This window comes from Sceloporus occidentalis, unplaced genomic scaffold (genome assembly GCF_023333645.1).
Source record: "Sceloporus occidentalis isolate IW3139 unplaced genomic scaffold, rSceOcc1.0.p SCAF_293, whole genome shotgun sequence".
Taxonomy (NCBI): Eukaryota; Metazoa; Chordata; class Lepidosauria; order Squamata; family Phrynosomatidae; genus Sceloporus; species Sceloporus occidentalis.
In genome coordinates this window covers 437,500-453,279 of record NW_028317273.1, presented here as the reverse complement: position 1 = coordinate 453,279, position 15,780 = coordinate 437,500, and the positions used below count along the sequence as shown (strand labels likewise).

Sequence of the window (15,780 nt, the reverse complement as noted above, 5' to 3'; positions counted from 1 at the left end):
ACAAATAAATAATATGCAAATGTCTCATCAAGACAATGTCTAGATTCTAACGGTTTTTGTGCAAGTTAAAAGAATGCATTCTCACCTTGATACATCTCTGCTTGTTGTGTATATAAATAAATAGTAAAACCTACAGTAACGAGACATTTTATTGGTGTTTTAAAGATCATTAAGACTAACGCTCACCATTCTAGTTAATGGTATATAGGAAATTACATAAATGTATATGTCAGGAGCCATATAGCTACATATATATATATTATGCACACACACAGATATGTTATCAACAGTGTTTCATTTATGACCTCATGAATGTTTGTATGATGAATATAACAAGCTATTATAACCCAAAGCAGAAGGGTACAGCACCAGGTCATTCCTTTACATTCTGCGATGAGGTTGTTTGCTGCAGTCTAAAGGAGATCTTTATGTCACCGACAAAGTGACATCCGCATGTTTAACAGGTTAGACGGTTGTTTTGTTTCTGCTGTTTTTTCTCCCCTTAATCATTACATTGCTTAAACATTGTACCAGTGGCGTTACTCAGGAGGCAAGGGACGTAGCCGTCAAGCCTCAGGGGGAGAGTCATCCACGTCTCGCATTTCAACGATCAGGACAAGCTGTGTGTCCCAGAGCGTAAGTGACAGAGCGAGTGGCAGGTCCTGGCAGAGGAGCGAGATGCCAAGCTGTGTGAGTGGCACGGGTCGTCTGACACCTCTCTTGGGGTGTTGGCACCGACTGTAATTCCGCCCTCCCTTTGCTGAATGATAACAACTATGTATGTGACATTCAACCATAGCAAGTAGGTGACAGGCACTCGGTGAGAAGATGGAAATGGGTATGAGAGCGAATGAATGTGGGGGCAACAAGCTGTCTCTGCTGGGAAAGATAATTTGGATTGTTATCATTCCTCTTAATATACACTGAGAAAAAAAGATATATAGGGAGAGAAAACAGCAAAACATATAAGGCCTTTAATGCATTTATGTTAAATCTGTCAGTGGGATTGTATCCCGGAACAGTGTGTTGATACTGTATAGAATGTATATCATGTTATACAGAGGGTGTTGCACCCAGAACAATTTGGTTTTTTTTATTATTATTATTACCCGCAGACCCTGTACACGGTCCCCAGAATGTGGAGCTGGTTGATATCCGTGCTCGTCAGCTGACCCTGCAGTGGGAGCCATTTGGTTATTCGGTCACTCGGTGCCACAGCTATAACCTGACCCTGCACTATAGCTTCCAGCTCGGGGAGGAACGCGTGGAGGCCGAGGAGCTGATTCTCACCTCCAGTCATTATACGTTGCGAGGCCTGCGGCCGCACACGGCGGTTTACCTGCGCCTTGCTCTCTGTAACCCTGAAGGCAGGATGGAAAGTGGGGAGATTGTCGTACACACCGAGGAGGATGGTAAGGGCAAAAGGGAGCGGTAGGACTGAGCAGGACACATCCTGAAGGAGAGGCATGGTGCTGTTGGTTGGGAGATGAAACCTTTGAGCTTGGGCTGTAAGACATGTAGTTAGTATGGAAAACTTTTTTGTAGCGGGATCTCGATGATGCTTCCTTGGGAATGAGTGGCATACCTACAAGGTCAGACCTGACAAGTGAAGAAATGTAATACGGTCTGATATTCCTAGAATACGATAAGCCTCAGAAACTAGAGCTTGATCCACAAGTGTAATGCACACCATATTGATTGGTTAGGAAACAAAAATGTGCATTCAGACATTTGTTCCCTTTACAGTGCCTGGACCCATCCCCTTGGAATCTATTCAGGGCGGACCTTTTGAGGAGAAGATTTACCTACAGTGGAAATCTCCGAATGAAACAAATGGGGTCATCTCCATGTATGAGGTACCAAGTGTGTGACCACTGCCACCCATTCCATACATACACTCAGCGCAAGCTCCTAATGTGTACATAGCAGTAGACATCAACTATCCATGCACCGCGTTAGTTCTGTGCCCTCAGCAGATTATAGAAGCGATACACATGCATGGTGGATTCCACCAGCGTTCTTCAATTACAATTATTACTGAAGCACATTGCAGGCATGGGTTTCTATGATCTTTACATTACATACATTACCAAATTTCTGGCAGGCATGCATATGGTAAAGTCAACTGTCAATCGTAACTTTAAGTAGTAATAATCTTGTCCACAATGAACATCCAGCACACACTAAAAACAATCCATAGAAAAACAGAGTAGACATCTATGGTACTTGCAGACAAGGTGGATATTATAAACAGTAGTGACACAATGTATGCAATACTTGGGCAGTTAGAGTCATGTTTATCAAGGAAAAATGTTGGTGAAGCAATAAGTATGTGTGCTACATTGAGCACTTTGTCCTGACATCAGATCCTTGGAAACTGGTATAGTCAGCCATACTTTCCACCATGTTGCAAAATAAATAGGTCAATGCAACACAAATGTCAAATATGTCCATGTCTTTCTCCCTTTCAGATCTCCTACAAGGCAGTGGGTTCCTTGGATCCCACTGCAGATCTCTCCAATCAGAAGGGCCGGATCTTCAAACTGCGCAACGAGACCCATCACTTATTTGTAGGGTTATATCCCGGATCGACCTACTCCTTCACCATCAGAGCCAGCACAAGCAAGGGATTTGGGCCACCCGTCACTGCCCGCATTGCCACCAAAATATCAGGTATGCTGGAAACTCTCCCAGGTAGATTTCAAACCCGCCATCTCTACCTAAATACTCTTTAATATCTGTTCTTGATTCCTCAATAGTCCAACGTGTCTGTTTCTCTCTCACAGCTCCTTCCTTGACTGATTCTGAAGCTGAGCTGCCTTTAAATGAAACTGAAACGACAATAACTGTTTGGCTGAAGCCTGCGCAGTCACGAGGAGCTCCTGTAAGGTAACCATCATCAACCCTATCCAAACATTTTCTTTTTTAAGCAAACAATCCCAAACACCCAGTCTACCTTAGCCATTTTTTCCTAACACATACTCATTTGACATGTTGCTGACTGGAACATGTAAAGTGCTGCCCCACCGGTACGCGGGATGTATGACCTTACGTAAGGAAATATTCCACTCAGTTCTACATCCTGCATGCTAACAATTCAGAGATGATCAACGATATGCGCAATGTATTCATGGCATTAAAAAAGATGTCTGATGTGGTCACCTTACCAACATATCACCCAGACCGTATTTTGACCCAAAGATACCTAAATTACATTACATGTCCCATTGTTGGTCTTTTTCTCCAAAATAGTTTGTTCTTCACCAGCACCTGAACATATAAACCAGCAGCATGTCATTCCCAGGACCCACCTGATGTTCAGCTTTGCACTAGATGGATTCTACCCACCTTGTATACCCTCTTCCTATTTCTCTTAACCTCACCTTCTTTTCCTGCTCTGGTCTTTTAACTCCTTTCCCGATCACTATATCGTTTTCTTCCGTCTTCCTTTTGACTTCTCTGGCAGTGTATACCAGCTAGTGGTGAAGGAGGAACGATCTCAGAGGTCAGGACGGGCAGCAGATGGTACTGGGTGTTTTCCGGTGCCGGTGGGTTACCGGAATGCCTCAACACTGGAGTCTCCTCATTACTTTGCAGCAGAGCTGAAGCCAGCACAGTTGGCAGTCACACAACCTTTTACAGTGGGAGATAACAGGACATACAATGGATATTGGAATGCTCCTCTTTCACCAGTGAAGAGTTACAGCATATACTTCCAGGCCTTGAGTACTGCAAATGGGGTATAATTCTCATAATTTGCCTATACACCAACATGCGCAAAGCCCACTCACTCAGATACACAGAGCACTCATTTAGACACACAAACACTAGAATGACTTCAATATGCGGATGGACAATACACATGGCCAAACTGACTGCCACACAGAGGCTTATATTCATAAACATTTATACACCAAGCGCACGCTGACCTGAAGACTGTTGTGTTACTGTGTTCTTTTTCAATATTTTTGCAGGAGACAAAGATCAGCTGTGTCCGCCTTGCCTCAAAAGGTAAATCAATCTCTTCCGGGTAAAGAAGTGTATGAACAGAAAGGATAGTCTGGGTATTTTAACTGGAGCTATAGTACTAATTGTGTTTCTTAGGAAAATAAGTGATCAGAGTATAGGGCTAACTCAGAACTAAGCACGTTGACATAGTAATACGAAGGCACCCCAATTAAAGTACAATAGTAAGAACTCAAGAGTGCCTTGTGACTCAGTAGAATACTGATCCAGAATTCTGTATCTCAGTGGAATGCAAATCCACACATTTATGGAGTCAAACCCTGGAGTCTTTGACCAATATGTAGTCACGGTGTGTCTTTGATACGAAGACACTCTTGTGTTACCAGAGTCTGCTTCTAGAGATCAATGTATTCATCTGTGTCGCTCTACATGGTGGTAGGGGAGATTCTAAAAGATGGCTGCTCCAGTCCTTTCCTTCCCTCCTCACTTTGTTTTCCTCTCCTGCATGCCTTCCGATGGGATCCCTCCCTTTTGCTTCTTAGGGGTAACTGCCGACCTTCTTCCCATCACCCGTCACCCCCCAAGCCAGCCAATAACAGGTGACTATGCGTCCTATACAGACCCAGTGTCTTACACCATCCTGGTGTCTATGGCTGCATACGGTGCCTGTGCAGGCCACGCGCAAGACTCAGAAATCCTCTTATATACCTAAAAGAAGGTATCTAAAAATACAATTTGCGGATTTCATATCAGGCAGAGCTAACTACCTTTCACGATGAACCTGAACCAAAGATGCTTTCTGATGCCAAATGAAAAGTGTGTCTACCACGCGGTCTTCTCAAAAGAATAGGCTAATGCAAAGTTTGACTGTTTCGAACCTTCTTTTCTGTGTAGTAAAGCCAAATGCTTCCATTACAAGCTTACCCTGTTTTTTTTTTTGGTTTAAGAAAGATTTAACTTTTCTGTAGTTAGAGTTTGGGATGCATGTCTTTCCAACATATTGAGTATCCGGGCATAAGGGGAGGCATCGCTCCATCCATCTCTTGTCTTCCAGGTGCTTCAACACAGAACACCAACACGGTGGAGCCCGAGAAGCCGACTGACAGTACGGTGCAGACGGCTGGAGTTATTGCCGGCATGCTGATGTTTATTATTATTCTGCTTGGAGCAATGATGACCATCAAAAGAAGGTTAGGAGAAGGACTACTCGGGATGATGTGAACCGATTGTAAAACATAGTTGCACAGCAAACCTGCCTTAACCCCCCCACACACACCTACCGATTCATTCATTCACACACACACACTGTTTCTCTCGCTCCCACAATCTCAATATTCTTCCGTCCACCAACCTTCTCTCTCATCCATGCAAAGTAACATCTCATTTTCTCTTATTCATGCAACTCTTTGCTCCTGACTTGTGTACCTCCGCAGTCTCTTGGTCATGCACACCTAGCATTCTGTTTCATGCCTTGCCCATCCTCCCTGTCTATTTAATGCTCTTGCTGTTTGTACTCCCAACACTGCCTGTAAAGTATCATTCCTACCTTTCTCTCCTGCAGGGTAATGCATCCCGAGTCGGTCTTTTAGCAAACACGCAGCCTTGTTTCCCCCTCTTAACACATTCTCTGTGTGTGTCTTTCCCCTCCTGTCCCCTCAGGGAGTGAAGTTATAACTCCGTGTTGTGCCTTCATCTCTCAAACATGTATACATGAGCTGTGTATTGTGCCGAGTTAAACATCTGCTATGTGTGTGTATAATTTGTTAGGTGTCACGCTGACTCCAGTGTAATTTTCTTAACACAACTCAGTGGGGATTAACCATTCACTGCCAGTGTGCGGCCAACGAAACATTGATCGGCGTACATTGTGGACCTTATCCTTATATTCGTATCATGCAGTTATATGTATGTAAAGGGAATTATATATATTATTACAGATACTGGTTATATGTACCATGAACCTCACACAGTTACAACATAATCATATGCAAGGGGTTTATATATAAAGACCATTCACCATGGAAACCAATGCATTTTTTACTGATAAATCCTCAATTTGAACTTTGCACCAAAATTGCTCTTTAACTACATAACCCATGATGCGCTCATGCAATCTGTGTCATATTGTCTGGGTATATGAACACACTTTTGATCCTCTTTGTGCTTCCTCAACATTCTGGGGTAAGCATAATGCAATGTACCAACACTTAAGCTATATTTGTTTCAATGTCTTCAGAGGAACAGTCAAGAACATTTACAAAGGTTGTTTGTACCGGAGAGCACATTAGTATAACAGGTGTAAGAATCCACCTGCTTCTTCCCAGGATTGATTTAGTTCTTAAGAGTTTAGCCCAAGTTGTTGGTTCCATTAGAAGCTGCAGTGACTTACTGTATGGTGTTCAACTTGAAAAATGACTTAATTTCCATTGTTTAGAAGTTCTGGAGTGGGACTTCACTGGCTTCCAGACAGACAAGAACCAAAAAGGACAGCGTTGCTCTATTAGCACGAAGCAAACTGTTTTGTTGGAAGCAAAGCACTAATATGTTATCTGGAAGCACGCAGTATGCGGTGTATAAACAAGAATCGCTGTGTTGCAAGATGCTGATGATATAAGCTCTTTCTGGCTGAAGCAGGGGATACATTATATATGGGTAGGATGCCCGCTGTTTTAGGATGAAAGAAGGAGCTCATATATAAACAAGAAGCTCGCTGTGTCTGGATGAAGCGGGCGCTGATGTTATAAGCAGTATTTCTCAATGAGGCAGGAGTTGACAAATGAGCAAGACACTGATTACAAATGAAAACGGGAGATGATATGAAATCAGGGGACGAACGTGTGGTCCGGGCACCTGATGTGCCGATAGGAATCTTGCGATACAAACTTTAGATAATCTTTCAGCAGGCTACATAGACTAAGATGGCAAAGGGATCTTTTTGAATCGCTCCCTACATGTAACCTTCTCTGCTCCTCTTAAATCTATAATCTGCCCAGGTATAGCAGTGGCATATGCTTGCTACAAAAATGACTACATTACTTTGTTTTTTGTATGTATATAAGTGAATGTTGGTATTATGAGGTTATTCACTAAAGGGAGAGCTGGGAAGAGGTTTTGAACATGAGCTGTGGTTTTATCTCCCTTGTGTTTGTGGAGCAGCGTGCCCCTGTGTATCAGTACCTAAGTAGGACTAAAAATCAGTCAATTTTGTATCAGTGCATGAATATGAAAAGTGTTTATTCTGCTGTAGACTTCGGGAGGACTGGAGGTCAGTGGTGCGAGTGGTCACTGGTTGTGGTGTTAGTAAGACATCTAACCAGCGATCATATCCATGTTGCCGAACAATAATCTGTGGAAGAAATATTTCTTTCTTTACTGTAGCCTATTTCCAGCATGGTCTACCGGTGCCCTCAAGTCCTTATCTTTAACCCTTTGGGTCGGAATACTACCTAAAATAAAGACAAACAAAAGAGTATTTCATCGGCATCTCCTGAACGCTTGGAATGCAAAGCCTTGTGATGGTCCATAATTGCCAATGTTATCACCAAACGGCAACAGAACTTCATTATTGAGTTAAAGTCATATAACTGTGCCCATCACAGAAGATGATGGCTTCTATAACATATGGCTTTGCATTTATTTTTTTAGCAGACAAGCTTTGCAGAACATTTTTCTTCTTTAATTTTAAGTAGAATTTTGACTCATTGTAACAGGTCAAAGATGAGGACTCGAGGGCATTGGTTGACTACGCTGGAACCAGGAAAAAGGTAAGGGACAATATTTGCCAATGGCTTTTTTCACCTAGCTTAGATGATCCCTGGTCAGGAAATGACACCAGTGAAGCGTGTAATATTAAATAAGTAGAAACTCTTACAAAAACTGGAATAGAATTTCCTTTTCTAGCAGCTCCATCATTTTATAGTATATATGTATTCTGGCATGTGTTCTAGACCCTCTTGTATCTAGGTCCATCATCTTTTGGTATACATATATCTTCAGCTGTTTGCATCACGCATAATTGTTTCCATACAATAGTAGTTCAATGAGCCTAAATTGATGTTACATACTGATGAACATGAGCTCTCTGCTCCAGCTCCAAGGAGCTTGGTTTTGGAATATGTAAGAGAAGGATGGGGAACAGGTATATTTCCTATGGTGAAAGATAGCTGTCTATAGCAAAGATAGAGAGATGTATCTGTATTGTTGAAGGAGGAGAAGCACTAGGGATAGCTGTGCTTATTATAAAGAATTATGTAGAGCGATAAACAGCCATGTACAAACAGAAGCTGTGGAAGAGAGAGAAGAGACAGTGTTTATTGACATTAGTTGGGAGGTGATCATCTTGCTTAGTTTCATATGGTCACGCTGTCACCCTGATGACATCATACTGTCACATCTAACAATTCCTTCTTTTCTCTTCCATTTTTCGGTCCCCCTCATGTGATTGCTCTCCATCTTCTAGAAGAAATGTGTACTCCTATTCATACTATCTGTAAGTACCTGCGAAATCCACTCTTTCTACCGCACTCTTGACAACAATACTCTTGTACATTCTCCATCACATATCCCATCACTATACTGCGATAGAAAGTTATATGAAACGATATAGGGAGGGGGTTATGGCATAATGGGAAGAGTTATAGGCAGGGGATTATAAAGTGCAGTATTGGGGTGTTCTACAGTGGAGTTAGATGTAGTAAGAGATGTATTTATGGGGGGTTATATGGAGCAATGAGGGGTATATGGGGTAGATATGAAATAATGGTTTTTATAATGAGGGGTTATATGATGTAATGGGATGAGTTATAGGGAGGGGTTATACAATATGAATAGTTAGGGGTGGGCTAATATGAAGCAATAGGAGGAGTTATAGGGAGGGGTTATGAAGTAATGGGAGTGGCAGAAGAAATGACAAGATTGCGAAATATTTAAATATAATGTGTTATACAAAAGGAGTTTATCAGACATTGTGGGGTTAGGAATGTTGCTTTTCTGGATTTTGGGATCTTTATCCTGTAGTGTTGTCCTACCATTGGTCTGGAGATAAACATGGCAAAAAAACACAATGTGAAAGATGGTCAAAAATAATGTTCCACCCACTTTAGGACCATTTGTTTAGAAGCCCAATTGGAGCCAAAGTCTTGTTCCTGCTTAGAAATTTAATCAGACTCCTCACCAATGGGTATAATTATTTATCAGTCCATGATTTTATAATAAATACTTAAATCCCGCAGAAAGCATGCATGTCAACCTCATGTTAGCAATAATCTGGGCAAAGTCATTCAGGCTCTTGAGATGAATCTATCATTCATAATAAGTACTAAAATGTATTATTTCACACAGCAGCCTCTGGTATCGCCAATGATAATAATTGAACGTTTGTCGAATGTCACAATTTCATTAGCGCCAACTGAAATACCCCGTTCTCTCAGAATTTCTTGGTCATCTAATCTGAGCTGTGGCTCACATCTGCATGGGTTTAGACTTGCTGCTTTATTATTGATGTTCCATGTGCAATAAGGTGCATGCGGAGAAACAAACGTTAATATGTAGCCACTTATATCTTTCAACTGAGTTTCTTGCCAGGTTGTTCCTATACGGGCATTGTTTGTCCCATTTGTATAACAGCGTCAATGTAAAGGTTGTTCAGTTGTCATAGAATTCTGCTGCTGTTACTGTTCTGTGGTGGGACGTTGCATCTGTCTTTGCTTCTGTAGGGTTGGAGAGATAATTTTTTGTTGTGCTCTCAACTCAATGTGTCTCAACAACGGTTATTTTTTTATTATTCCTATAGGAAACTTGCTAAGAAACAGAAGGAATCACAAAGTGGATCCCAGAGAGAAATGGGTCTGGTGGCTTCAGATAAAAGTTCCAGCAAGCTGAGCTCCACTCGTAATGATGACACCTTCTCCAGCTGCCAGGACGTGAATGGATTCAGTGAGAGCAGCATGGGTAGCGGGGGACATTTCCTAATGTGACAGACCAGAATTACATTTTAGGATTAGAAAGATACAAGTTAGAGACACTTGATCACGAGACTGTATGCAGCCAAATGACTGAACAAGAATGATTTGGACTAAGGAGATGAATGGATGTGATGTGGCGGAAGGTGGGTGAAAAACAGAGCAATGACTGACATAATGAACGGTGAGTGGCTGAGAGGTGAGAAGTCTATGCTCGGTGAGAGAGAGTGAAGTCATGCAGTTGAATTGAAAGGGGGGTAATGAGAGAAGTTCACAGAATTATGTGAATGACTGAGAGGTGATGAGAGAAATTGCTACCCAATGAGAGCGGCTGAGAGACTGCAAGAACAAAACACCATACAATAAAAGGGAAAGAAATCGCCACCCCATGACTGAGAGACTACGATAGCATCACCTCCCCATGACAGTGACTGAGAGACTCGCAATCCAATCACAGTAACCAGGAGACTACGAGAGACTCGCCATCCAATCACAGTGACAATGAAAGAACGGACCAGCCAATGAGCTTGAATGACAAAGGAAAAACAGGAAAGCAATGATAGCACCCAAGGGAGTGGTGGCAAATTAAGCAGAGGGGGCAAGTTCCCTCATGGCTGCCTTGATATTATGAATTTGGCCACCATCTCTTGTTTTTTTGGTTGTAACAAATGGCCCGTAAGAAGACTTGTAACGTGATGTAACCATTTCTTTCGATGCTGGATCTCCTTACTGTTCCCTCTATGGGCATTTATACGGCCTATTTCTAGAGAGTACTATCATGTGTTGGGTAGGATTACCGAAGCGTTCTGTGTCTCAGCTGTGTATTTTGGACCCTATATTAACTGCAGAAGCCTTCATGGCTACAGGTTGCCAAAAGGCCCTGTGAGCCACACCACTTCTTAATGTAACCCTCTAGCAGCCTCAAAACAGGGAAAAGTCCATGAAATCTTTAAAGTCACACTGAATATTATTTGCACAGTGGTAGTGGATTAACGGGTTATCAGCTGCATCTACTTAGCACAATACTGCAGGATTTCACGAGATTCACTCGGTAGTAATACCAATGAGCAGGTGCCAGACATTGACTCAGTAGAGATACAATGTGCACTTTGTTACTAAAGCCGCCCCCTTCGCTGCTATTGTCTTACCTAATTATTATGTCAGTTTTAATTTGTGCAACTTTTCACAATTGTATACAAAATATCTGCATTTTCCGGCATGTACTGTGTTATGCCATCTGTATGAGGTTCATTCCTCACATTCATTCGCATTCCTGGATAGGATAGAACGTGTCTCCATTTGTGTTCGTGCATCTCTAAGATGTTTGAACATGTACCTTAAAATCCTTTGCCCAAGTATCTGATCCGATAAGATGTCTGTATAAACCCTAGAGATGTTATACAGACTCCTTAAATATTCTTCCATGCAGCTAGTCTATAGTGGGCGCCTTTTGATCAACGATGCTGGGTCTCCTTCACCCGGCCTGATCTTTCTTCTCATCTGTCTCTCCTGCAGGCACCTCCTCTCCCTGCTCCATCTCCGTACAAAGCAAAAACCTGCAGGGAAAATCCTTACTCAATTCATGCTACTCAGGTAGGACCTTACACCGAGCTAGACAGACGTTCTAATGAGGACTGCGGGCCGTAAGGTGAATGGGACAGGCTTTCTAATGAATAACACTGCCCATATAATGAGCAAGACATTGTTAGAAGTGGCACTATCACCGGAGACGGCCACTGATAAGATTGTAACTGGTGCTAGATCGAAATAAACCATTAGATCAAGAATTGGATCTAGAATACTCATGCAGTTATAATGAGTGTGGCTGACCTTAACATCCATCATGCCAACATTAAAATACACATCGCTTATTGACAGCGGTATTAATATTAGAATGACAGGCATAGGAGTGGGTGTGAAGGAGAGCAAAAGGGGTGAGTAAATGCTAATATCATAAGATGAGTGTGGAACCCGCATGGCTGAGAGAGGAATCAGTGCATGGATGGCGTTATTGCAAGTTAGAATGTCTCTGAGTCAGTGAGGCAGATATTAAAAACCCTTCCTGAGTGAGTGAAGCTGATATAATAGACGGATATATGTAATGGTAACGCTGACATGCGGAGGAGATATAGTTGCTTAGATTGTTCTCTACATAGACTGTGTTTCTGAGGGTTCTAGAGGGGGTATGGGTGAGGGAACCTGTGTGACCAGCTGGGTTCTCATTCTATGCTCTCTTCTTGCTCCTCTTCACCTCCTGTGTGGGCCACATCATGCCGCTGCTTCTCGCTAGTCTCCTCCGACACCGTGCCCTCATCAACCCTTCTAGGTACCAAAATCTTTACTGATTGAAACATGATTTTCACTCTTTATGTGGATGTTGGGACACCAATAATAGCAAAGCCCCAGGTGTATATACCTCTGCCCGACTGAGGTACCTACCAAAGAGCAAAGACCAGCGCCCTGTTAGTGGTGACTGAAGGGTGAATATTTAGAAGCACATCCTTTCATATGGTTGCCTTTAAAGTCTGGCTCCTTACCAGCCATTGACCCTCCGCAGCTCTTCCATCAGACAAGATCCCTTCCTGTGTCTTCTTTCATATTGTCAGGATCTGTGGGTTATTGATAGCTCCTTAGTTTACTCTTTCAAACAAAACACTTTTCAATTGACTTAACTGTCAGTCTCCGGTCTTACAAGGTGTCCTCTTGTCCTTATTACAACATTTAGGATTCAGTTTGTATCTGCTGTTTCCTAAGTTTAATGGAAAAAGTATTATCTTTTCTTACACGATCGCTTAAAGATTAAAATTGACAACACAAAAGTATATATTAAAAGAGCAGCGTCACACAAAGCCCTATCTAGTTTAAATGAAAACAGTGTAGTATTTAGTGAAAATAATTGAACATCAACATATATATTACAATATAATTATATATATAATATATACACACACTATGAATTTACAGTTTTGGACATTACGTTCCTTAATAGTTGGCATCTCTTATTCTCTTGAAAAGTAAGGTGTTATCTGACCTCTGCTGTAAATTTGGGGCAAATTAATGTCAGTGTACAATATCAGAAGTCTCAGAATCTCACAAATAAATATTGGTTAATGGATATTATTATATATAGATTTATATATTGAAAAAACAATATTATAATTTTATGGTAATTATTTTTTTTTAATTAATGTTCCAAACCCACCATTTCCCGCAACATGATTGCCACCTTTTCCCCCCCTGAAGCCAGTACCTATGGCAGCGCTGCTTTAGTGCCACTGTAGAATTAATTTACTTGTTATAGTAAGTTGTTAAAGGGTTTTTTTTTTATAAAGAGTTTGAATATTTATATTTTTTATTGTATATATTTATGAATGGGAATTTTAATCAATTTGCTTATTAAAAGTTAAGGTTTAGCGTGCACACCTCTGGCCCAGCATGATTGCCACCATTGCCTCCCTTACAGACAGCAGCCACGTGGAGATGAGCCAGCCCACGCTGACCATACAGACCCACCCGTACCGGGCTTGTGAGCCCCTCGAAATGGCATATCCCCGCGGGCAGCTCCAGCCGGCCATCCGAGTGGCAGACCTCCTGCAACACATAACGCAGATGAAAAGGGGCCAGGGGTATGGCTTCAAAGAGGAGTATGAGGTAATTGCCCTCTTCTACATGCATTTCAATATTTTTTTACTTTCTATTTCTTGCTATGCCTTTAATGTAATGTTTTACCTAATTACAATTAACATGTTACATATGTATATGTGTATACATACATGCTTAATGGGTATAGATATGATTTACACATAACCCCCATGGAACCTCAGAATACCCGCTATGGCACCATATAACCCATCTGTTAACCTTGAGACTCCATATAATAATTTCTATGTTTATATACGTACATTATATATCATATAGGGTTTGTGGGACTATGGTTGGGCCATGTCCCACTTAACATTCCAGTCCCCCCCCCCATGTGATGTTGCTGATTTGGGAAAAGGTGCGTTTGGGTGCGTAGGTGTAGATGATGCAGCCGTCGCACACTTGAAAAGTTACTTCCGCTCTTGAAGTTCTACGCATTCGCTACAATCTCGCCTAACGCCAGGATCTCATTAACTAGAGAACTATAGATGTCTTGGGCTTCTTCAAGCAGGACATAGCATCTGAGTAGGCTCGTAAAAGGCTACCACTGAGGTTTCTATGCCATTGAGATGAAGCATGGTCTTGTGTTGGCTGAAAGTCTTACGTCGCTTATTCCCCGTGGAGTTGGGAGGTGTTGTGGGCAGTAAATGCTGTGATTATTTAATTCATAAGTAGTAGTCTAGGGCTAGGCAGAGAATTCAAGTTGCCCCTGGTGCTTTAAGGCATCCGCGTGCTGGATACGCACATGCAGCCATTGGTGGATTTTTAAAGTGTTCCTACGATGTTCTTATATACTAAAGACCATGAAGTGTCTGTCATTTCACTACCTGGGCTCCCATCTGCTGGATAACCTTCCATTGCTTTATCTGGCTCTGTTGCCACTGGCCTATATGCCTTTTCCTATTTGTTGAGCGTGTCCCCTTGCTTGCCCGCTGTTTTTTTCTTCCTCTATGAAGTGGTAATTTCCATTGCCCCGTCCCTCCTTTATTCTATTCAAAGGTTAATCTCTGCTAACTGGAAGCATTATAATTCAAGCTCCGGGCTGTCATTAAACCAGTAACTCAGCTAGGGGCAGTGACCGTACCCACTCCACTCGATGAGAGCCCTTGCGCTGTCCATTAGCCCCGTTGAGAGCGATTGGCAGTTGCCCCAGGGTAAGATGAGCTATTAAAACACAAATACAGATTAACCCATTCTTCCCTGGAATGGCTGCTCTCATCCCGCCTGACCATTGTTTACACTAATCACTTTCATACATCTTCCTTCCTCACATAACAGATATGGATATATTGTCTATCAGTCTTTGAGAGATTATACAGGATGAAAGAAAACTCAAATTCCTCTCTTTATCTTTCTCACTCTCGTATTATTGTCTATCCTATTACCGACAGCCAAGCGCATACAGATCAGATAATCTTTGGGTGGTCAACTAACCATGTACCATATATATACCATCTCTGGTATTCAACAAATGTTGGCCCAGGTCAGCAGATGATCTCGTCATGGTCGTTGGGCGACTGGGACTCTGCCAAGATTAACGGAAAGAGCATCGGGCGCTACCTTTATCAGATACGTCTTAGAGAAATGTTCTAGGTGCGTCCCAATCTCCAACGAGGTTCCAACTTGGAAAGATACCGCTGCGACCAGTACTCTACTGGCATTCTCGCAGGTACCCCAATGTACCGAACAAAAGGGCTAACGAATATACAACATAGTCGTGATAGTGTGGGGTATTTGCATTAGGTGCAATTTCTAGAGACGCAGCATGGTCAGGGTTGGCAGGCTGTAGCTTTTGTATGGGGCTCAGATTACCGGAGATCACCGGTATTTTACGATTATATTACCGAATATCAAGTTTTAGTAGAGTGGCCAGCCTCTCTCTTTACTCTAGTAATGGCACAGACCGCAGATAAATGGCAGAGCTTATCTGGCCCATATCATGGGGATTTTGGATAGTCCTGATCTAGTAGATCATTCAGTAGTTGTTTAGATGATGTCATCAGCATCTCTGAAATGATGTCAAAAAACATGCATCCACTTTTCTTTCCTCCAGGTTTCTAGCTCTCAAAGTTTTATATACTGCATCTCCCGCTTCTTGCTTTTGTTTCTTTTCCTTCAGTTTTGTTGTTTTTTTAATAGATCTGTTTATGGAGGAACTATCTTAACCGCCATCCATTTATAGGATTTTTGTATTTATGAATAGGCCATTTCT

At 42.0% G+C, this 15,780-nt stretch overlaps 1 protein-coding gene across 1 annotated transcript in view; it reads left to right on the top strand.

The window, feature by feature from the left end:
- The window catches only part of LOC149275224 (receptor-type tyrosine-protein phosphatase T-like), a 97,866-nt gene that overhangs the window by 70,353 nt on the left and 11,733 nt on the right, over positions 1–15,780 (top strand). Inside the window, exons 8-18 of the mRNA XM_089504892.1 lie at positions 1,116–1,412; positions 1,747–1,856; positions 2,472–2,673; positions 2,787–2,889; positions 3,467–3,740; positions 3,975–4,011; positions 5,021–5,156; positions 8,426–8,455; positions 9,758–9,900; positions 12,217–12,252; positions 13,390–13,577. Of these exons, the coding sequence (XP_089361018.1) occupies positions 1,116–1,412; positions 1,747–1,856; positions 2,472–2,673; positions 2,787–2,889; positions 3,467–3,740; positions 3,975–4,011; positions 5,021–5,156; positions 8,426–8,455; positions 9,758–9,900; positions 12,217–12,252; positions 13,390–13,577 (1,556 nt within the window). The remainder of the gene's footprint in view (positions 1–1,115; positions 1,413–1,746; positions 1,857–2,471; positions 2,674–2,786; positions 2,890–3,466; positions 3,741–3,974; positions 4,012–5,020; positions 5,157–8,425; positions 8,456–9,757; positions 9,901–12,216; positions 12,253–13,389; positions 13,578–15,780) is intronic.